Below are 25,650 nucleotides of genomic sequence, written 5' to 3' on the forward strand. Positions count from 1 at the left end.
TTCATTTAAACCTCAGCACAGCTGCAGAATCTTGTGATCTAACCATCAAGCAAAACTACCAGGATTCAGCCAAAGGGAAACCAAAAGGTGTCTCCAAGATACGGGTCTGCTCTACATACCAGGCTAAAGAGAATATGCTGACATTTAACATAGATCCCACCCACTAGTTATTTTCTCACAACATATTTATGATCATATTTTAAACGCACACATACAAACACGCAGAAAGAACTATTCTTTAATGAATAAAAATATCTCTTAAAACTCACACATGCATACATACAAAACCCAGCTAAACTGGAAAAAGCAACACAACAAACCCCCCAGAACCCCACCTCTCACACAAATCACAAAATAACAACGTCATTGTTAAACCAAAAGATCCTGGAATTCCTTCTACACACTTTCCCTGACATCTTCACACAATAAAATGCAGGGGTCAGTGGTACTGAAACAAGGAACGGCAGTTCCACTCTTGTGCACATACGAAAGCAAGTGACCCAAGCTATTATTCCAGTCTGAGGCACTTTTTGTTCCTAATATCCAGATGCAGCAGCTTTTTTTCCCCCCCCCCTTTTTTTTTTTTTGAAGAAATGACTGTGGACACCTCCTTCACATTTTCCTTTTCTTCAGCATTTTCACTTCATAAAGCTGCAGTCAATGTGTTTTGTGTGTGGTGAGAAGGGAATGGCACATTCAGTGGTGGTCTCAGCCACAGCCTACATTGGTGGCTCAAGTAGTCTCAGGATTAGGTCTTTGTGTGTGATGAAAGGATATGAAAAGTCAGTTATTTAAACTCAGTCAAGCTGTTGATTTTGGGGAGGAAAAAGGTTTTGCAATTCAGTTTTCCTCAATAAATCACTGCCCTTTTCCAAGGGCAGCTGCAGATAGTTCACATGTTCACAGTGTTCTCCAGAAACAAAACAGATCACGATTTTTTCCCCCAGTCCAACATAGGGGAAGAAATCAAAATGAAGGGGCCATCACATTAAGTTACTCAAATTCACTAGAAACTAAAGCAGAAAATCAGTTCTGTTAACAGGTAATGAGATCACTGAAGAGTTAAAAGGACAAGAAACTATGGGGAAAAAATCCACCCTTTAAAATTTATCATGATAATTAACAAAACAAAACAAAAAGTCTGAAATACATTTCACCATCCTATGTATTCATTCAGTTTCTAGATACAATTTTCAACCAGTAGTTTATCAGTTTGGGTACTGATCACCTAAGATGACAGTTTAAAGATGTTAAGCCTCTGCAGATATATCACAAGTCAAAGTGAGATTCAGGTACTAAAAAAGAAGCCTTTGATGAGCTCTCAAAAATACAGCATCCAAAATACTGGCCACTTAGGAATATCTGGGCTAATGTGCATAAAATACTATTAAATATATTGGATTCTTAATTCCTAATACTTCCTCATTAAATTCTTTTATTCTATCCCTTGGCTGACCTTTTCCCAAATTAGTATAGTATGTTTTATTAGTGCTGCACTGAGCTAGACATTGCTTATGTATTTTAACCATGACATTTTAAACTACAAGCCCCACACCTACCAGTGAAGTCCACATCAACAGAACCTTGTACTCCCACAGAGTTTAAGGCAGGAGGAGGAAAAACACTTGGTTACAACACTGACTAAATCAGCTGGTATTTTCAGAGGAGCCTAAGAAAATTCAGTAACAAAATCCCAGTCATCTTAAATGGCACCTGACTTCCTTAAGTCCCTTTGGACCTATTTATAAGATGATCAAGTTCATATCAGTAAAGAAAGCATTTCTGCAATTATTTGCGTTTGGGTAGCTCTTTGAGGCTGCTGTCAGACCTGCCCTCTGATTAAGCTAACAAATACATAAATAAAGCATATATATCTAAATGAAGTAGATGTTTAAATCCCCCTAGAAAGTTTTAAAGCAAGGTAATGGCCTTCACACAAGTAGTCCCTTACCTGAGGAGATTGTAACTTAGTTGGAAAACACCCGCCGAAAAATAGGTAGGAAAAAGAGACAGAGATGCAGAACTGAGGCTAAGGATGCTAACGGTACTAATGCAAGTGATTAAAAACATGCTCACAAAAAAAAAAATACACCATCTTCACTAAACAAGTTAATTCAGCTTTTTGACTACCTGAATCAACCTACAAACATTAATTACTACCTGATTTTGCAAACATATTTAGTGCCGTATTTAGTAGAAATAACAAGTGTCATAGTGAACATAGAATTACTTTTTATTGTATTTTTCACGTGAGCTGGTGTGGAACCTTATGGCCAGCTAGAATGCATTACAGAAGATAAGGCCCAGGCTTAGACTGTGGACTGTAAAGTTTATCTTTTACTTTAATGAGCTTTGAACTGGACTGTAAACGTACAATTAAAGATATCTCAGTTGAAGCACCTAACTTAACCTTTGGTTTCTTTCCAGTTTCTATACTTCACATCTACCCACCTAGTTCTGTTCAATAGCCACGTAGCGAAACATAGCCATAAATGTGTTCTCACAAGAGAGACTTATTTTTTATTTATAAATCTTGTGGACACAGCAGTAATTTCTACAAAAAGATAGTCAACTGCACTAACATGACATGTCTCATATGCTGTTAAGTTTCGTAAGTTAAGAAGGAAAAATGACTGTCTCCTCCTAGTGAGGACTGCCCCCCATCTCTCCGAAGACAGGTGCACTTAAAACCAAAGAAAGAAAGGATGGCAGGAAACTTTAAGCATAGTGAGAGTTGCTACTTTGGGAGCTATTGCAAAGCAACGGTTTTGCAAAATCTAGCCAGGTTTTCAGCAGAATACACTAGGTCTATAATGCATTTTTGTGCTTGCCACATACCTTTTATTTTTGCTTTAACAGGTGAGTGTACAGTAACTATCCACTGTCTTGAAGAGAACTGACTGTTTCTTCTTCATTGACTCATTGACATCATGGAAGATGTAAAAAAATTCAACTCTTGTAGTTCAAGGCATTAATTTTCATCCAGTATAGCTGTCTACACTAATCATGCTCATTATGACTGTAGTGTAGTGTATAAATCTTATTAGGGACTCTAAAAAGAACATTATCAACTTTTAGCATTGCCTTCAAATCTGTACTCAGGGTAATTACAAAATTCTCAAAACTAGTAGATTTTATTTATTTATTTATTAATAGGTATTTAAATGGGCTCATATTGTAGTTTTTGGGTGTCCAATCACATTGTGTTTATTTGTGCAGAAATTATACACTCACTTGTCAATATAGTAAAAGGGTGGAATGCTTCACAGTGATCCTAACAGTAACTTAGAAAAAGGACCACTTCTTCAATGCAAATCCTCTCAAGAAAAGCTTCTACACACAAAGTAAGATGAACCAGTTACTGCATTGTTTATTAAGTTTCGCTTGATTCCTCCTGACAACCATTTAAACAATGAATGTTGGGAAATGTCTCTCAAAGAATCAACAACAATGGCTGGGATCAGAGCTTTTATATTTAGCTAATACTGTTTTTAGAAAGGAGAAAATATTTCTTCCTGAAGGGATTATAGCAAGTCTTATAAAAGACACCTGCAAACAAAACAAGCGACAAAAGATCTCTATCATAATTGATAACACTTATCCTTTGTAAAAATCTGTGCTTCTTCAGAAATAAATATCATCTCTTTGCTATTGAATTTCAAAAGGCCAACAAGCCTGCCGATCAAGAATAGTAAGTTTTAGAAAACCTGCCAAGAAGGAAGTGCTTTTGTCTTATGGATAGCAACGCATTATTAATCAGCAGTAAGTTCCTAAATTTTATTTTTCCTATGCCAAACAGAACAGGCAAGCTTTGAAACATAGTATTGTTTTAATAGTGTACTGGACATGTAACATCTACTTTATTTTTTTGAAAAGGAAAACTTTTCACTTAAAAACTTCAGAATTTGACAAATTATTCAATAGCCAATTTAAAAGAAATGCACAAAGTAATCAGCATGAGCGGAAGTGTTTGCAAAATGCGGTTTACAGTAGGAGCTTGAAAGGAGAAAACAGTCACATGTAGAGGAACAGCCTTCATTCTTTCACCCCAGACCAGTTAAGTTTTGGTAAGCATATACTGCCTAAAGCATCTATACACTGGTCAAATAACTAGGTTCTCCAGTTCGCTAGTAGATGATTCGGTCCTCTGTATGTGCTGAGCATACAGGTTACCTCCTTCCTCAGCTTTCTTTTGGAGCAAACCAGTTGGTTCCCTCAGAAAAAAAAGAGTATGTAATTCTCAAGACAGTTTGCTTCAGGGTCTGCTCCCAAAAGGAAGTATGGAGAAGACCACACCAATTTTGGCTCCCTCTGCTTATGCAGACTTCTCTAACATTTTCCCAGAAAATTTTGCATCCTCAGACAACCCCACATGCCTTTAAACCACATGCCAGGGCATGCAAAACACCCACGCAGTTTTTTGCTATAAAAACCACCAGGCAAGTGGGCTGCAACACAACTCTCACATTATTGTAAATGCCCAGAACTAAGGAAAAGGGTTAATCATTTTATCTCAACACCACCGGATCCAAAGGATGGTCTGGCCATGGGTAGTATGCAGTATGAATATACACAGTGCAGTCTGCTGTAAAGGGGACAAACCTATGAAAATACAAACCCCTCTGCATTGCTTGGTCTAATGGCCAAGGAGCACTATGCAGAAGAGATGGTTTTGACTTTGTGGATGTAAATCCTATGCTAAGAGGAGAAGAGGATAAGGATTGCAGGACAGCCTGATCTTCCAGCCAAGAAGAAAGGCACATATGTATTGTCCCAAGAGAGCTGAAATAAAGTAAGATATTCTGTCTAACAAGACAGTTAATGAGACTGAAGAAAACGTGCAATCTGTATAAACAGTAGAAAGTGAGTGGTATATTCTAGAAATATGCTTATATTGCACTTTCGGGAAAGAATGTTTCAGGGCCTTAAAAGCCCGTGAATTCAAAATCTTCATATCCAGGATAAGCAACTCCCTAACTCACAAAAAACCCCAATTGCTTTAATTGATAGGTAAAATACATTACCTTCCTTTCTTCCCCAAAATGACATGTGGCACTGTAATGCTTTGAAAAACAAACACACACCTCAACTTGAACAACTTCACTAAACTAGGAAAAGGACTGTCTTAAGAAGTGTTTTTACTAGCTCCTTGGACTAATTTTTTTTTCTATTTTCAAGAGTTCAGCATTAACAATGTGATTAAACTGCTCAACCTGAAAATGTCTTTGGTTTATTTTTAAAGTGAAAACAAGGTTTAGATCCTGAATAAGCCATCTCTAAGAGACGAAGCAAAGTTAGCAATAGCACCTTAAGAAACATTTCTGACTTGAGCATGACAAGTCTGATCCACTAAGTGGATCCAGATGATCCACTAAGTCATTTCTTTCTCTAGCTTCCACAATTCTGTGCATTCTGTGATTCATGTTATTTTGATACAGTACGATCAGTTTTTTTGCAGCTTTATCCTTCTGCAATTTTTTACAAGGAGGATTACTAGCAACTGCAACAGAAAAATTACCTTGATGTCATATATAATCCTTTATCCTTTCATCATCATCAAAATCTCAGTGCTTTGTCCATCTTTCTTGTCTGCAGCAACTTATTTCACTTGTTCCTATTAAGGCTATTATATTCACCCTATTACTACTAATCTTTTCTTTGTAAATAGCCACACCTATTTTAATCCAAAATGGTGTGGTAAGCATTTGATTCTTTGTGGAAGTAGACACGTAATTAGGTTAATCTGTGCTATCTTTTCATGTGAGTTGATTGTTTCTTTACTACGGACATATTTCTTATAACAGCAATAAGCTTGCCAGATTGCTTGGAGGCAAATCAGGAGCAATTTACCAAGCATGTAGCTACTATGAACTGAAATCTTGACATAATAGCAAGCTGTGTATAGCCACTCCTACCTGCCAGTTATTACTCATGTTAGCTTTTTACTGACACATTAAATTTCAACCGCACCTTTCTTTCACAAACAAGCACTTTCATTCAACTCAGCTACATCTGTGACAAATAGCTGATCTTCACCAAAGCATACAGGAATCTAAATTCAGTATGCAGCGTAGAAGTCTTTGACAGTAGCAACTGCATTACCTGCACGAAGTCCAAAAACGTCAATGGAAGCAAGTCATCCAGGTGGCCAATATCTTTGGAAAAACGATTTAAGATTCTTCCTATAGGAACAGGGTTGGAAAAGAAAAAGAAAGTAAATATAATTCCTTGAAAGATCAAAATATCTTAAACACACCATATTTTACCATTTTAGTAACAGTAAAAAGGAAACAGCTGGAATCTAAAGATAAAAAGATACTTTTTGAAACCACCATGAAGGGAATCTTTGACAACCATTGCAATATATTTTGAAGAAGAATACTTTTTTACAAATGCCTTTCACCCAGATATAAAACCGTTACTTAAACTGCTAGGAAAAAATTAAAATGGGCTTTGAAGATAATAGTTCAATAGAATTTAACAGGTGAAACACACATGCTTTATATGCTCAACATGTGCAGGTGAAGGTTTACAGTTCAGACAACAAGTTTCACCAAGTAACATCAGCCAGAATCTGCTCCTATCCTTGACTGAAACTCACTAGTGCATGCATGTCCCAGATAAATCATAGTTGATCTAACTGATCCTTTTTACTATTTCTGTTCCCACCCCTCCACCATCATATGTGGATTCAAATTGCAGGTGTTTCGGAAAGAAAATTTGAGATAGATTTGCATTTAAGCAGCCTTACATTTATACTTATTCAAAACCTTGACAATACTGATCTTTATTAAAGCTAATAAAACAATTTTTAATCTGCTGTCAGTGAAGCATTTACAGTTCTCTATTTTCCCCAGTTCTACTTGAGTGAAAAAATCAGTTACAGCAACAGTTCTTTAATTATTAAAGTCACAACACTGCCACCCATAAGTGGATCAGTATCTTTCTCTATTAATCGATATCTCTACTCACCAGGAAAGAAACTAAGCTAAGGATGGGAATCTGGCCTTTTCTAAGGTGTGTAATGCCCGTACATGCATTCACATTGCTTTTTTATCTACATATATCTTGATTCAATTATTATTTCTAACTGGTACAAACACATTCACTGCATTGGCAACAAAAGACTTTTTGTTTTTTCTTTTCAAAGGAGCTCATTAAACTGAAAGTAGTTAAGTTTAAAGTTTCCATGGAGTGCACTGGAGACGTAATTCAGAGATAAGAGATACTGAAGTAACTCCTGTGGTAACCTTCATTCTAGTTTTCTGTTCACAGCTGTCTCGAAATTACAAATTTAGTTGCATAACATCGATTTCTTTTTTTAAGGGAATTTCTGTTCCACACCAAGCAATATGCAAGACATCCTCTCCTCAGGCCTGGGATACAACTCCAAAGAGAGATACTGGTGGTGAACAGCTTGTTCTGCAGTACTTTACCACCAAAGGCAACTGCCTTTTTTCTATTCCTAGAAATAGAATATTCTTTTTTTTTTATTTGTTTCTTAAGGCAACTTAAGGCAGACAACAGTAGAATTCATCCTATTTTTAGGCTTTGCACACAGAGAGGAAGTGTACATAGCAGCGCAAGACTCAGTAAAAATCTCTTTCATCTGTTTCTACTGGGAATGGCAGCTGGGGATGTTCCCTTTCACTTATTTCATGCTGGGGTAGATATACCAGAAGGAACTCCAAGGCAACTTTTTTTAGTTTCCTCTTCCTGTGATTTCCTTACACGGAGACTGGCTGTGGAAGAGTGATCTAGCACATATTGCATGCATGCTGTAGCTAAGACTTCTTAATATCCCTGAATATCACATTCCAGGTTATTTTCAAATGAACCAAGAATTCACTGGCAAAAAGAAAATAATTCAAAGAAGTTAAATGCTTCCTTCAGACAGGGCTTTCCTTAGTGGCCTGTCCAGGAGGGGCGGATGAGGGAAACAAGACGGCATAATGGACTGGGCTCAGGGTATTACCAATCTGTTCCCAGCTGTATCACTTGCCTCCTGAGTGACTTCACTTGATTTTACTGAGCGAAGAGCAGAGCAAGGAGAGGGAACAGTGCCGAGCCCCTCCATGAAATGCTGTGAGACCCACTGATGACAAGCTGTACGCAGGGGCAAAGGATTATTCTCATAGCGAGCAAACCCTAACTTAATTCAGACTCAGAATCCCCTTTTGCCTTTTAACCCAAAATAAGTTTTATTTGTAGTGGTTTCAGATTGATATAAGAAGCTATTGGGCAAAGGCCATCCCATGCGACACTGGCGGGAGGCAGCAAGGTCACGCAGGCTGGCTGCTTTCCCTGGCCATAGCGCAGGTCAGGTCAATGCCGGCGCCCTCCAGGAATCAAGCGATGCCTTCACAGTCTCCCTCATCCCACAAGTGGAAGAGCACATCCAAACTTGTTCCTGGAAGAGCGCTCTGCTTACTCTCGTTTTGTATGGTAAGGACGAAGCCTTAAGGGCTAGGGGAGAGAAGCCATTACAAAATGCTCGCTGTCGAAAGCGATTTTAGTTTCAGTTCCAACAGCATCTTGGAGTTCAGTTCTCATTTCTATTGAGGAATGACCCATTAAAGTTGCTCAAGGAGAAATTTTGCAGATTTTGAGTCTGGCTTTTGGGGTTTTTTTCGGCAATTGTTTGGAAGCTGTGACAATCTCCAGCCATTTTCTGAGAAAGTTTCAGTGTTGCAACAAGGAGAGCTTTAGGCTGCAAGCACAATACAGATCTGTTCCAGCGCTTTCAGGGGTAATAAGCTGGCACAGATATAAATGAGAACTGCAGAATACTTGCCTTCATCCTGCACACCAAGAGTGACTCTGGCAATGTTCTCCACAGCAACATCTTTTCCAGTGAAGTTCTTTGAGGAACACGGTCATGAAGGAAAATTTAGCTCACTTGAGCCAACCTCGGTAGTCCTCTGGTTTTACTATCTGTTCCATATATCCACTAACCACCAACTACTCCAGTTCCCATTGGTAATCAAGCTACTAATTAATTGCCAAAACTGTATTTTTGGCTACTGCCTTATGAAATTGTTAAGTATAACAGTGTTTCTACAGACCGTGTTTTGACAGAGCTGAGAGCTGCCACTAGGAAAGTGGAAATTAATCTGACGCTATCAATAAAACATGAAAACATCTTTTAATCTGCCTAATCCTCTCTAAAATGTAAATACAGCAATTCTGTAAAATGACATGGACTAAAATATGAGTGAGCAAAAGAAATGGTGTATCAAAAAGACAATCCTTGAAAACTGTAACCTTTTACAGTCCACCTGATACAATTAAAGCAATTTAAACAGTGGGGATGTGAATCAGCCGCTTCCCAAATAAACAGTCAGTGAATCTCTGGTAGCAGAACTTCATTTTTTGAATTTTCAAGTTATCAAAAAAAAGTCATTTATGGTCTATTTAGTGTTGGCACATAGTAATTCTGGAAAACGACACCTGAAGTCATTAAGCGTAGGAAAATACCTCGCTTCTTGCTAAGAGGTCCACATATCCTGCTTATATTTCAGTGAGCATTAATGTTTTACTGCTAAAAGCAAGTGACAAAGCCACAAGCCTTAGCCCTATTTTTGGTTGTTGCTGGTTTTCAATTATATTACCCCAGTGACCGTATAAGAGAAGACACAGGCCCGGAGATATATCTCAAATCCATATGAATATAACTGAACTGGCATTTTATTCAGCACGTGTCATGCAGAAGCAAGCTACAGTAACCCACTAGAGCAAGCAAGTTCCCTCACCATATAGCAGAGAGAGCAACGCACCTCCAAGCTGAAGTGCTATGCTTTGGAAATATCTCCAAAATGCCCCATAGCCATCATGATATTGCATCCAGAGCGATTGCTACATTTATAAGGATGTCTACAAGTAAATGAGGTCTATTTCGCAAGGTATGAAGAAACAACTGTTTCTACTTACTGGAAGCATAGTAAATCAGTGGCTTGCTTATGCATTATTAAGCACGCAAGAGAAAACGTTCTAGATACGAAAGTTAAAGTAGCCATTTTGAGTCAGGACTCAATGCTTACAGTTATGTCTATGGTTTCTACCAGCATTTGAAAACCTAACTTTTGGGGATCATTTTTCCGATTAAAGAAACTGTTGCACCTGCTATTCAAGAAGGGCAGGACCTGCACAACTCACCAAAAAAAAAAAAAAAAAAATTTCTCTCAAAAACTTCTAATATCCTACTCTCCCAAACATACAGACTATCAACACCACCTTCCCACATTATGTTGTACTTCCAAAAACCCCTAATTCCTTAAGTGAGCAATTCTTTGATATAGATACATGCCATGAGACAATAATTCTTAGATCTAGCCCAGTATTTTCAATTTACAAAAATTTTCAATCTCACGTAATAATTGCACCCTTTACTTATCCCTGTGAGCTTCAGTCTGGGCTTCAAAAGCAGAAAGAAAATACTAAATCTAAAACTTGTAAGGCAAAGGAAATTTTGTGAAACCACTAACAAAAAAGTCTTTTAAGAAATCAAGAACTAAGTATGCCAATGTTACAACAGCATTCAAATTTGTGAATAGTATCTGCTGTTTTAATCACTCTCAGGCTTCCACATGGTGTGCAGCGTCAGTAGCAAGCTGCAAAAGGGAACGTGCTCTCTTCAACAGTCCTATGTTTGTTTTTACATCAACTAACTCGATCAGAACACACACTGTTGTTAGATTTCTTCCAAAGTAATTAAATAACTATTCAATGCCAATTAATCACAGTTAAATAAGGGTCTGTCACCAAAGTGCTATGTACATATTTCAGACTATTTAATGGTCAAATACTTGGCAGTATCAAAGTTAAACAATGATTCATTAAACCTACTCCACTACACAATAGTTAGGCTAAACTTGAAGTGAAAGAATCAAACCTCTTTTGTTCTCCATGAAAAAGACATCAGACCTCAGTATGTGATATTCTTTTCTTCCTCACTCTGTAAACTGCTTTAATTGCATGAATCAGAATGTGTTCAGGTGCTACATACCCACTTTGCTTCTGCAGGTGCCTACTGATACTTCGGAATAGATGTTCAAACCTATCATCCAAATAATGAAAACACTTGACAGTGTGCCACACCTGTTTAAAATGTTTATTCATACTTCACGATGAAAGAAATATAATCCAAACTGAATCAACACTTAGGGTGTAAACACCAGAAAAGAAAAGGATTTTTTTTTTTCAAACAAGAACCTAGGATCCTCCACTGGAACAGCCAAATGCCACCAACAGCATTCAATGTTGTGAAACCTAAATTCCAAATATCAAGGACCCTAAGAGCAGCAGTACATTATTTCTAAATGTATTTGGCATTTCTAGTACACTTTGTTGGCCAGTGCATTCACTGAAATACTTCTGTATAACAGAACAGAGTGGGCAGACTGAATTTATATACCTTGCTAAGAGTTCACAAAGTCTTTTTACCCACTTGCTTCATCACACATTGCAGAAATACTTTGTTGCTACTTCTCTAGTCCACTGATTTGCCTGTTTGGAAAAGAAAAAGGTTTCAAGAGAAGGTTGTTCTAGGGATAGAAAGCTTTTGCCACTTGGTGCGTGCACGGGTGCATGCTCTCGGAATTTCTTCCCCCCTCAGAGATCAGGCTAATCCTCAATCCAGGGAATTTTAATTGCATCACACTTTAGTTCAGCACACAAATGTTATTAATAAATACTGCTTTGTATAGTAACCTAAACTCCTTCACGGCAATTGGCCTTAATATCAGTTTTCACGTACAAGTACGCTGCATTTACCGGGGGGGATATTCAAAATCTCTTTATCTACTCTGCAACAGTGAAGCCAGGAACACTCCCCCACTGCCCAGCCTCCGTGAAGAAAAAAGTAACAAATCGACAGTATTATCTCCCACTCCTCACTGCAAACTCGCAGAAACCTGTCTGAAGACAACTTGTACTGCTAGGAATGGATTCAAGAAGGTCCTCAGTCATACACGTATTAACTAAACGTAAGCAACCCCACCTGGGATTGCACACGTGCTTGAAGGCGGTCGTGCCACAGAGACGCTCCTCTAGTCTGAGACAACTTGAACTTCGGGGGACCGACGTCGGACAGTGGAAACCTGCTTTCCTCAGGGATGAGGAGAAGCCCCCCCACACCGCCACGCTCCCCTGACTCCCCTCTTCGTCCCGGGCAGACGCGCTGCAACACACCACGCCTCAGGTTTTGTATACAGAGAGGGGTTAACCTGCCCTAACGAGAGAAATCACGTGCTTCAACAGTCCAAATCACAGCTTAGAAAACCAAAGTCATTTTAAACGTATGCATGGTAGTAAAATAATGCTCAGAAGTGGGTATGTGGTAATAAAAGCGTACTCAAGGGTAGGAATAAAAGAACTAGTTGCACAGAACTGGGTATGTTTAAACGCCCATCAATTTAACTACATTGAACATGTTTCGCACCATCAATTTAACTACATTGAACATGTTTCCTATTCTGTTAGTGGTATGAATCGACAGCTCCCCATGTATCTTGCTGTTAAGCTATGGCATTCAGTGACTGATAAGTCTTCACCCGTGCTCAGTTCGCACACATATGGTGAAAAAGAAAAAAAAAGTAAAAAAAAAAAAAAGTACTGCAACTACAAGCAGCCTTCCATTTCATCAAAGCAGCGACAAAGTGGATTGTCCATATCAAATGTTGGCAGGAAGCAGACATTACATCAACCTTGTAAAATACAACTATGAAATGCACAAAATAATTAAAGATGGATTACCGACTTTGAAAGGAATTGTAACTTTGTGAAATATTTCTTCAGAAAGAAATCTGGAAAGGCATCTCCTGCATAGCTGTCAATTACTGATCTACTCTGGCTTTTCTTCCATATTTCTACAAAGAAACGTCAATAGGTCTGTTATCTTTTTTTAATATATGTTTAGCACCACATGTCCACACAAACTGCCATATACAGCATTACTGTCTTCCCCACAGGCATCCTATAAATATAAATAAGAAATTCTACCCCATTTTTTTTCTTTAGCAGCCTGAAACTGACAGGAATATTATCACTTTCTTAGACATTTGCAAATGGGCACAGTGGTGCTGGGCCAAAATATGCTGAGATCATAATATCCATTTATCTAAACTGCCAGCATGTAATGAATTCAGGTGGGATGCCTTCTATCCAAATTAATTTACTACTTGAAAAGGACTTTTTACACGAATGCTGTCAAACAGGAAAACAGTTAGGAAACGAGAAGAAAATGTGAACGCTGTGTTTGATCTTATTTTTAAGTGTAGGATTTAAAGAAAGAAGGATAACTATGACAAAGATAAGAATGGAAAACAGGCTTCTTTGGAAATGAATTTCTATTTTTACTGCTGATGGAGATGTCTACATTACCTAGTATGAATACATTGATCCTAACTGTACAGTTGTTTCTTGAGTTTTCCAGTCCACTAGAAACACGCAGTATTTTAATGACCTACTGATTAGCACTACCCTGCTTGTAGAAAATCAAAATAGGTCAATGCTCCATGCAAGCTGACTTATCCCTTTGCTAAATTATGTGGTACAGTTGACTTGTCTTTTTTCCTGGGTGTGCCCAGAAAAGCATGTGTATTAACATCAGTTACCAGCGGCCAAAGTCTATCTCCTCACTTACGATACAATGCAGAAAGGATATATAAAGTCTTCATTAAAAACAGAAGCACACAAAGAAAAAACATCTTGATTGGGGGGGAGAAATCTTGAATCATAGAATCGTCAAGGTTGGAAAAGACCCTTAAGATCATCAAGTCCAACCGTTAACCTAGCACTGCCAAGTCCACCACTAAACCATGTCCTCAAGCACCACGTCTACCCATCCTTTAAATACCTCCAGGGATGGAAACTCAACCACTTCCCTGGGCAGCCTGTTCCAGCACCTGACTACCCTTTCGGTGAAGAAGTTTTTCCTAATATCCAACCTAAACTTCCCCTGGCGCAGCTTGAGGCCGTTTCCTCTTGTTCTGTCACTTGTTACTAGGGAGAAGAGACCGACCCCCACCTGGCTACAGCCTCCTTTCAGGTAGTTGTAGAGAGCAATAAGGTCTCCCCTCAGCCTCCTCTTCTCCAGGCTAAACAAACACGGCTCCCTCAGCTGCTCCTCATAAGACTTGTGCTCGAGACCCTTCACCAGCTTCGTTGCCCTTCTCCGGACACGCTCCAGCACCTCCAGGTCCTTCTTGTAGTGAGGGGCCCAAAACTGAACACAGGACTCGAGGTGCGGCCTCACCAATGCTGAGTAAATACCTTCTTGAAAGACCTTCTGCATTGTAACTGCCTTTCATATTATATATCACTACCAATTAACCAAGTAGCCTACAATTTCAGCTGTAACAGAATTTGCAAAACAGAATTTAACTTTGGTGCTGTATTATACTCGATAACAACATGATCTCTTTTACAAAAGCGTGATAGATGTGGGATAATACATTAAGTAGCAACTTCCAAATTATTGATCCTTACAATGATACCCCCTACCCCAATAATTAACATTCACAGGTCTTTTTTCTTTTGTAATTTTGTGTGAAAGAAAGTATCGGAATCATTCAAAAGAACACACTTCTGGCTATATAACACAGCTTTATCCCATAACCTCAGTACAAAGCTACATCTCTGCTTCATAATTAGAATGACAATGAAAGCAGACACCTACCTGCACCCTCTCCCCCCGCTCCTCGCAATCCCTGGAGTAATATTAAACCTTTCCAATGTAATTCTGTGATGAAGATTGCCAGAACAAAGTTCTAACAGTTCCAGAAGTTAGGCTCTGGATATCCTTTCTGCTTCTTTTTAAACTAATTTTTATTCACTGGGGCTATATTAAGTTATCCTGAGTTTAATGAGTAAAATCTACATTTAAACATACTGAAATAAATAAAAAACTAAAACCAAGCCACCAACTCTAACGTACTGCCAACATAAAGCACAAAATTTCTGCTGTATACTACAACATGAGGAAGAAGATATTTTAAAAAAGTATTTATACAGAGGAGGGGGTATGGGAAGAGTTGACACTGGCCTCCTTCCCCCTCCTGAAGGGGAAAAAAAAAAAAAAGAATTAAAAAATGGTAACCACTCGCAACTTCTTATCAACTGGCCTTTAAAAAGATGTCAAGTTGTACACTACCTATAGAATTTTCTGTTGATTTACACCACCTTCTTTTTCTGTTCCAGATGTAAAGTTACCTACTTCAACTTCTTACCACAATACAAAGTATCACTATAACAGAAACCTGGAATAGTATATACGAAATACAGTCCTATATTGGCTTTTTACTAGCAAGATTATGAATTTATTTCTTTGCTAAACTATTTAACCACAAACACACCCACTTCTGAAAGAGCACTTGTGTAGTCTAGTTCTCCTTTCTGCTATAAATCCAATTTGGATTGAAAATATGTCCCAAGTGTTGTTTTGCTGGAGGGGGGGCTTACAATGAATTAAACAGAACGCTACAAATCAGGATGAACTGAAGTATCTGAAGAGTATTCTGTTGCTGGAATTTTTATATGAGAGAAAAACAGCTTTTAGAGCTACTTTCAGATGTGGGGGTTAGATATAAATATACATCAATACAAGTATTAAAACAAAAATGGAAATCTATGTCACCTTTCTGGTAAGGTTTTTCCAACGACAAAAAGGAGTTTTCCTGTGCTATTTATACTACCAACACTAGATTCAGAATAGGCTTTAAATACTGTATTTCAGAAAATATTGGGGGGGGATCTCACATAGCTCTTGCAAATCTGCTTTTATTTGTTAATTTTCTTACCATTCCATCTCCTAAGGATAATTCACTGAATAAGAATCTTAATTTGCTTCTTTTGAATGTTTTTCTTCCCTTTTTTGGGGGGGTTGTTGAAGTTAGAAGGGCTTAATCATCACTGCAGTCTAAGATGACAATAACCAAGTAGGACATTACTGAATATAAAGCTTTTGCCTCCTGAAATCTCCAGTTGAAACTGCTAGGTGGCTGATACAGTTATCACTCAGAAAACAAATACTATCCTGTATTTTACCAATCATATATATTCAGATCCCCTCCCACACACTGAAGAGAATGATTCTTCCTGTCTCACATGAAATGTCATTACTACTGAACTCAAGAGAAACTCTGGTATAACTATCAGAAAATTAGAACTGTGTCTCTGAGTTTGCCATACAACTAATCAAAGCATTTGCTTGGAAAATCTGCTGTGTGTTAAAAAAAGACACCACCACCCCCATGAAATTAAAAATTTTCCTTCAATTTAGGACATTTTAAACCACACGTTAAAGCAAAGCCACAGAAAATCTGGAAACAACTCGATTCACAACTTGGGTACCATTCACAAAACCACAAAGGAAGAAGACATTGGGAAAGCTGTCATCCTGTTTATAAAGGTACAGCCAAGCCCAGGGGTCAGGACGCTTACATGAGAGGTGAAGGTTGGGCAGAGACGCAAGGGAACATGTTGTATTTACCAGTCACGGCACATGCACTGAATGTGGGTCGCCCACCTCTCCAGCGAGCATGTTAATTGCTCTACTAGAGGCAATTCTGCGGTAGGCCTCCTTCAGTCTTTGCTCTTCAAGCTGTTCTCCCTTTGGATGAATCAGTAAATAAGTATGGCACCAGAAGACGGCAAATGAGTGCATGCCTGAAGGCTACAGCAATCAGCATGGGAGGCACTACAGCTGGATTCAAATCCCTTTTTTTTTTTTTTGGCCTAATTCAGGGCACAGAATGGATCCTTTCCCGCGGAGTGGGCTGTAGGGTATAAGGAGGGATGACTTCACCTCCTTTTCGGTTTTGTGATTGGCACCAAATTCCACTTCCAAATCTCACCTGAGAAACAACCAAAAATCTTTTGGCTCAGAAAAGCTGAAGGCAACCACATCCCAAGCATTTTCTTCAAGCAAGGACTGCTGTCCAAAGGAATCTAGATATGGTCTGACAATGCATTTCTTTGGGCTATCAGCTTCCAGGGAAAAAAATACCACTATAATGTAAGCCTCTTTAAGCCTAAACTATAATTAACAACACTGAAATGGAAATGTGGGGTATAGTATACATTCAAATAAGAAAAAAAAACCCAAAATATGACCTCTTCTCTACTGTATATTATACACATTAAAAGAAAGAAATTTAAATGCTAAGCATTGTGAAAAGTTATATTGCACTGTGTATGACTTTACTGTACCCCCTCTACTGGGCAAGCATTAGAAAGCTTCACCTCAAAAACAAAAAAGAAAAACATACTAGGAGTAAGTAGCTGCTGACCATACTAAAACACTAGTAGTGTATAAATCAAAACCAAAGAACCTTTAATGTTCATGTAGAAATACACCTTAAATTCATCCCCCAAGATTTTCTGACAGCTGAATGCTAGAGCTTAAATTATTTTAAAAACATATACTTACATATACTTAACTTAAAATTAAAGAAAAACCTAACATAGCCCTATAATTTTCTATTTTGTCATGGTTTTAAAATAATAACTAAGAAACTTAGAATGATAAACATAAACACATTAACAGCACCATTTCTCACTTTTCTATAAACAGAGAAAAAAATTCATACACATCAAGGAGAAAAAAATGGGTTCACTGAACAGTCATTCAAGCAAAAGTGAATACAATTTACAATCTATTTTGTCTTTGTTCAATTCAAAGACAGACTTCACTGTGAAGCTCAGATTTACAACTGTCCAGCACTATCAACTCCTAAATAAATAAATAGGCAAAAAAAGAAGAGTGCCGCCCACAACAAGGGACTCCTGAGAACGCTGCCATTTGTTATTTGCCTGACAGAAACACCCAAAAGAGGATGAATATATCTGAAGTGGGAGGCAGAGCCTCACTAGGATGCACGCTGGACCATCACGTAGCCAGCAGCATGCCCTGCCCTGAGGAGTTTGTTGTGTCAGTTAAGAGAAACCAACACAACTGAGTATAAAAGGAACAACGAGCAACGGGAAGGTGTAGCAGTACACTGGAACAGAAAGTTGCAGGACAAGATGTGTGCCTTTTTTTTTTTTTTTAAAGTACAGGAAAACAAAGGGATCAGGGAATTAATGAGTTTCTCCACCCATATGTTTAACTACTGTCAGTGTACAGTTATACTGCGGTTACAATGATACTGGTGTATCATCTTGAGAGATGATTTTAACGTGAAGAAGAGCCAGCTTGTGGATGAACTTTACTGCACAGAGAGCAGGAAGCTGCAAAGATGTAAGCATGAAAGATAAGCAGGCAAAACGATGATGGGGGGAAGAAAAAAAAAACAGCAATGTGCCAACAGCTCCAGTTACCAGGTGCAGAAATAGTAAAAGCTTTGCATGGGAAGAGGGCTAATGCTCAAATGAAGCCACGCTCCTTTCTGCACCTCCTGGTAGACTCCCTCAAAGTACACCGGGGCCATAAGATCAAGAAAAAGCCTTCTCTCCATCTGGCCCTGAGGAGGAGCTGCAAGACAGGACTGTCAAAAGACTAGCTGGTAGTAACAGTCACAGAAGTTGCCAAACTTGGGATGTTTGGATATCGAGAGAGCTTTGTACGTATTGACTTGAATTTCTGCCCTGTGCAGGCTGGCTGCTTGCACATGCCCTCTTCTTCAACTTCTGCTTCATTCACTGCGTATCCGCTCGTCGTTTCCTCTCCTCCCCCTGCCTTCAACATTGCTTCTTCCATTCCCCTTCACCACGGAATGGCACAAGTTCTGGATACAAATAAGCACGCTTGAAAAAGAGGACAGAATGTCATCCCATGCACAAGCAAGGCATGAAGCCTGACGTGGCGAGGCATAGGCTAGGAAGCGTGGAATAGTTTGGGACAAAGCAAGCGAGAACAGAAGGTGGCTGCAACACTTAAACTAGAAGAGTGCCTGAATTAATGTTTTGCAAATGCAGAGTAACAAAAAAAAGCTAGATAGGGGAACCACAATAACCACACATGAGCCGTAAAGGCAACAGGAAGGGTGTTTTACACTGAAAAACAAGGAATATCCTTACAGCAAGTGAGAGATCAGGTTCTGAAATAGTTCCAAAAAAATTCCCATGGAATTTGGCTTCCTATGGAAGCCAAAAGGCCACTATCACCTGAAGGGAGATTGCAAAACTCATCCAGGACGTAGTGCATAACCATAAGCTTTTGATACATAAAGACTATTTACAAGGTTACGCTTAGACAGATGAGGCAAGGCTCGCTATCTGTTGAGAGATGCTTTTAGAGAACAATTCAGAGGATTTTAGTTCTTGCTTTAAACTGCTCTTACAGGAGCATATTTCACTCTGCTAACTACAGAACCGCAGGGGCAACAGCAGGTTGCGTCTCAAGTTAGGCTTTAGAGTATACTCTAATTAGTTTGCTTAATTTCATTCACACAGGGTCTTAAGATTTCACAAGACCAATTAAGATTTCAGGTAGAGGAATTCTCAGTAAAAGTTTTCTTTTTTCCTTCAAAATAAAACATGTCTGTCTTTGGGTCTTAACACTTCACTTATTTATGCCTCATTTTGTTTCTCTGACATCCATTTTAACCACAATTTGGTTTTGTATTTTTTTTTTTTTAAACCAGCAGTTTCTCTGCTGAAATTACATCACATCAGGATGAAAGAAGTTCCAGGACTGCAAGGAACTGGACAACTAGAGGAGCAATGCAAAGACTATGACAAAATACCTATCTTTCAGGTATCCATATCCAATATATAAAGCACTATAAAATTCTCTCATGGATCTAAAGCACAAGTTATACTTTGGAATAAAAACAACAAATTTTGCAAATAATCACTGATCACAATCTCATCCCACACGTTTTGGGAAAGGCTGTTTTAAAACGACTGCTTTGCCATTATTCTGCGTTAAAAAAGGCATTAACCTAATCTCTGGTAAGGCAGGATTAAAATGGAAAAATACACATATAATAATGAAATTAAACAACAGAAAAATATCTTGTGTTTCTCCTTCCCTCTTCACAAAACAGCATAAGCACAGAACTTGATTCTGGATCAATTTGTGGTTGCATCCTTAAAACATACGAAACAAAAGTAAAATTTCAAGCAAAAAAAACCATGGGAGGCAAAATTGTGTCAATAACCCAACCACTATTAATATTACAGAGTATGAATTAGTAACAACTTAGCATTGTAGATATTTCATTATAATATTTAGAGAACAAATGTTGGCTCTGATGGTTTTCAAAATGTAGCTTAACTTTAGAATGCATACGAAAAGCATCCAATAAACATTTCATCACAGCTGAGTGGTATTTACAATGCCTCTTAACTTTCTGAATGTCTGTTTTGTCCTTGACTGACTCTGGAGAGGAAGTCCTTAAATAGCAATTCACATTCCAAATATGAACATTCAAGTCCTAAAGGTCTTAGTGGTCAACTATACGGTGGTTATGCTTTCAGGAAGAGGTCTCGAACAAGTTTAAGTGTTTGGATCACTCTCAAACCTTTTAGAACCTTCTGGACAACTGGGGTTTTCTGTGGTTGGTTGGTTTGTTTTTCCAAAGAAAGGAGACTGAAATGTCTCTTGACATCAAGGTTTTGTACCCTTTCACATTCCAGTGTTTTTCTGGAAAACTGTCATATCACAGTTGGTATAGGAAATGCTGGTCCTATGAAACAAAAGTCTCTAATACAGCACACGATCCATGTGGTGAGGTCTATCCCACCTTCGAGAAGGTTCCTTACTTCAGTGGGGTACCACCCTCATACCTGCAGAATTCTGTCCACAATGGACCACTTGGCACGATCCGGACCTAAGTCAAGACATCACAAATTACCTGAACTAGAAACTCAAATAAATATTGAAAATAAAACCTGATGTATGCTGTAAAACAGCATCATGAAAGTGTTACTGCTTGCATCGGTCACATTTTTTCCTCCTCAGTGCATTCAGCCATCCAAAGGACCATTATGTTCAGCAGAGAGATCCTGGAAGAACTGAAAGGTTCTGACATAAGAGAATTTAAACTAGCTGTGAATCCCATTGAGGAGGTATGACTCATCTCTGAGGTTGAAATTAGATTATCAACCAAGTGAAGCAGCACAGTAAATCTACAATAAAAGATGAATGCCTACAGGAAAATAATTTTTGCCCCTAGTGGCAGATGCTTGAACTTTAAAGGATCTGAGACTAAGCTCTTTGTCTAAGCCGTCCTGACAGAAAACAACTGAAATAATTTCTTTAGTTGGTCCAACTTTGCTCCATATGCCACATGGAAACAATATCTAAACCCTGTAAAAGAAAGTATATTGTCACTTCTAAACCAACTGAGGATCAAACAATTTACAGAAACCAAGACTTATTTTGCTGACAATTAAGCTCTATCACCAAGACTTGAGATTCAATGAAATTTGACAATTGTGAAGAAAGAGGCTTTTGTCTGAGTAAGTCTGAAACATTTGGAAGAATCAACAGAAAATCAGAAGACTGAATTAGATCGAAGTATCAGAGCCTTTGAGGATAGCGTACAATTCACTAATTAAAATAACTGCCTTCCTTGCTCTGTTTCCTCTCTGAATTGCTTTGGTATTACAGCAGAAAGGCATATAGCAAGAGGCAAATTTGGTCTAAGGAGCAAGCGTTATACCCATCACGCTTCCTCTTACACCAACAGCATACTTTGCCTATCCTGCTGGTCAAGCTCCATTATGAAGAACCACCATCCCTTTAAAGATGAGATGAAAGACAGGTATGAATCACTGCTGTACACCAATCTAAGGGGTGTGAAGGGCCACTTAACCCTTTTGCTTCCAGACTGAAAGCCATCACACTTACTTTGTAGTAATTCAGATACAACCCAAAGAAGTTTGCAAATTCTATTCTGTTCCAGTGCTGGAGATCACTAGCTGGGATAATATTCTTGCACCTCCTCCTCACAGAGTCAAAGACTGAATATATTCTTCTGTTTTTCCAAGAACAATAGTACTAACTTGTTCTCCTTCTGCCCATTTAATTGAAAAATACATAAGTTTTCTATTCAAAACACCTCCATGCCTACTTTACAATTAATAAAAAGCAGTCAATAAGCATTTGAATGTCTTGCATCTCACGAGAAGTACAAACAACAGAAGCAGAGTGCAAAGGTATTAACAAATTAAGCTGTGCTCGCAGCACTACATTTTAAGCTGCAAACATCTTAGATTGTTTCAGAAACTTGGGATTTTGCATTTCACAAGATGTTCATGTCTCCATTAAAAATACATAATATTGCTTTATTGCATGGCTAAGATGGGAAAACAATTAATGAAATGCTGTTTTTCCACAGGAAGGTTTCTATTTTTTAAGCAAACAAACACTTCTGGAAAGTGTCAGATTGGACATTTCTACTCTCGAACACTCAGCAGGTGAACAAAATCATCTGTATAAGCCCTCATAATCTTTGAGAAACACTTATTTCTAAACAATCACTTCTAAACACTGTTCCTTAAGCCTTTGGTAGTAGCTGAGCAACACTGATTATTAAACTGAGGTGCAGCAGAGTTTATTTTTTCTTATCTCAATTAAAAAAAAAAAAAATACACTGGAATTTTTTTTTCCATTTTTTTCTGTTGGGGATTTTTGGGGGTTTAAATATAAGCAGCATTTAGTGAATGGCTTTGAATTCAATATTAAACCATACTCGTAGCTTAATTATGAAAAAAGATCATTGTCACTACATATTTGGAATATTAAAATTTGTCAGCTTTATAAAAACCTCAAGGCACTTTTTTCTCTCAAATTTGGTTTTATTTTGAAAGTGTTCCTTAGATAAGATTTCTTAATATTAGAACAAGTCTAATAGAACTAGTTTTCTGTTGAAAATATCGGGGAAAATATGTTCCCTCTATATTGTCAGTTCAATAGGAAAAAAGATGACACTTCTAAAGCTAAAACCATCTATATTTCACAATTCTGGTGCTTTGAATTTGCAGAGGTTTCTGCAGATATCTTTCGTCCTAAATGAGCATCAAATATTTTTTTTTCTCCAACGGTAAGGGAACATTAGCTGACTAAAGGTAACTGCTACCAACTCTTCCTTAAACCATCTTACCATCTTTTAATGAGAAAATACCAGAAATATTCTGGAAGGCTAACAGTAATGGTTTACTTTTGGCCGGTTGTTGAGACTGAGGGGAGGGAGATTTATTCTTCTAAGAGGAGCCTGGGGAACGAAGGAAGGGAGAAAGGAAAGAAGCCTTATACTAACATCAGGCAAAGCATATGGGGTTTTTATATATATATATGTATTTTTAATACATATATCTATATATGTGTGTGTATGTATATATAAAAATAAATACTACAATTACGGTTCATTCCTTCCTCTTAAATTTAGTGATAAATTCAGAATACTGAAGATTTTAAGATACCCATCCTTAAGCACGCTGACAGCTAGGTACCCTGAAGCCCCACACTGTAGTGGGTAGGAAAGACAGCTCTTTCCAGTGAGATTAAGAGCAAAAGCCTCACATTGGTGCTCTCAATAATGCCCTGGAAGAGCCTACCTCTCCATCACGTACCTACCAAAACTAGGGTAATGTTAACCCCTGTGAATACCCTTCTTTGGTCATTCCTCATTATACATATTCTTCAAACTGGAATCCTGAATGGCTAGAAAATAGAAATAATCATGGATTTGAAGAAATTCTATTATTTTATGCCAGAAAATTGTATATTTTACTCACAGAACACTTAACCTCTTTTACTGAAAGGATAATCTTACCATAACAAAGATACCCTTTGTACTTTATACTCAACAATAACTTAACCAAGTAAGCGCCAAATCTGGTCTGAACAGGCACAGGAACCCCAGCACTTCAGTTTGCTGTTAGTTTCTCCTTCTGTAAACTGAAAGAAAAAGTTAGGCTCCTATCTCATTAGGCGATGCACAGATTTACTGATGTTTACAGGTCACAACAAAAATAGAAGGTTCTTCATTAAGCCCAGCATTTACAATATATTCACCTATTTCAGTGAGAGGGAAGAGAAAGCAAACATGAGTGATAGACAGCAACAGTATTTCTGAAACTGTTCATTATCGCACTTAATGAGAAGATCACTGCATACAAAACTTTTAATATTCTAAACCCAGTCTCCCTAAGTGAAGTTAGACATTTCAGACCTTCTCTCTAAAGACCAGCATAACAGATTATAAACATAAAATAAGTACACTGGAAAAAGAGATGAATGAGATAGTGTAAAATTTATTTACAGCTTTAAATGTTCATATTAAAAAGAGAGAGGGGAAAAAAAACCCCAACACTGATCAAATGTTCCCAGCATCTAATCATTTATTGTCCTCTGAGCATGCCCTAGAAAGGATGGGGCAGGAACAGTATTCCTGTATGAGAAGTTACTTATGACATCTTAAAAACAGATGTAGGAACTTTGTCTGACAATTTAGACTGAACTGTATCTATTTTGGGTTGTGAACATTCAAACTGATGAACATGAAATTATGCTGAGAAATGAATACATGCAGGGACAAAGGAACATGTATTCCCGATGAAGGGAAGCTTACCACAAAGCAGAGGATTTTTTCTTGCCTACGCACGAATTAGCAATATTCTGCATTGCATCATTTGCATATTAAACAGACAACAACTTCATTGAGAAAAAACAGGTTTACCACACACACAGAGAAATCTCATCACATCTGATAAAAAGAAAACTGAGGAAGAGAAGAGTTAGGCCACCTATCCCCCATCCATTATACCTTATAATTGCCAGCAATAATGTCCATGTTCCAAATCTTCCCCTTCTCAGTTTTCCATGCACCTTCAGATTATTCTGCGCTCTGTGCCCCAACACTAACACAAGCTAGTGAAGATTTATGCTTGAAAGAGGGCAGGACGTATGCAGAATACAGGGTAAAGGTGTTGGGAGAGATGGAAGAGTAGCGTTCCCAGACACAGAAAGTAGAGGATAAATTCAGGTACACAGTGGGTGAAAACTGACAAGGACCATGCCAGTGGACAGAAAAACCATGAACGTATGAGGAGTTTAACTTTAAACTTCCTTTGAGTTTACGAATGTCATAAACGTTGCACAAGTAGCACATGATAAAAGCTCAAGTTTGAGGAGCATTAGAGACCTCTATTTTCTTTTTTTAACTGGCAAATAAGGAAGGATGAGGGGATGCTACAACTAGAAAACAAGCAGATTAGTAGTCATTTGTGAGTCTGCTATAGCAGTGAAAAGTCCAACACAAAACCAAAACCACCTCCCTAGTATACAACGCACTTCTACTCTCAACCAAACAGTTGAGAATGAAGACTCGGACACCTTTTTCCCATACAGCAGTCAGCTTGCTTCGCATGCTGCCTCTGCGAATACAATTTCCTACCCAGCATTAGGTCAGTAACAGCTAAAGCAGCCTCAGCTTCTCCAGATGTTTCAGAAATCTCCTCACTCCACAACCTCTCGTTAGGGACCACCACAACCAAATATTTTGCTCAAGCTGAAATCAAAAGCTATGCCAACAAAATATGCAAATGAGAAACACCTAGGAAAATGTTCAACAAGAGCCAAAGTTTAAATGAACATTAAAACAAACCTCCATGAACCAGCGGTTTCCAGTTTCAAGCTACCCACCTCAAGGCTGGCATTGCCACAAGCAATGATTAATGTCCATTACATACTACTGTTCT

At 38.2% G+C, this 25,650-nt stretch overlaps 1 protein-coding gene across 1 annotated transcript in view; it reads right to left on the reverse strand.

Annotated features, from left to right (window-relative positions):
* The window catches only part of ABCC4 (ATP binding cassette subfamily C member 4 (PEL blood group)), a 154,281-nt gene that overhangs the window by 61,300 nt on the left and 67,331 nt on the right, over positions 1-25,650 (reverse strand). The window contains exon 20 of the mRNA XM_082305100.1: positions 6,103-6,182. Within this exon, the coding sequence (XP_082161226.1) occupies positions 6,103-6,182 (80 nt within the window). The remainder of the gene's footprint in view (positions 1-6,102; positions 6,183-25,650) is intronic.

The sequence above is a fragment of the Platalea leucorodia genome (assembly GCF_965183815.1).
Source record: "Platalea leucorodia genome assembly, chromosome: 2".
Classification (NCBI taxonomy): Eukaryota; Metazoa; Chordata; class Aves; order Pelecaniformes; family Threskiornithidae; genus Platalea; species Platalea leucorodia.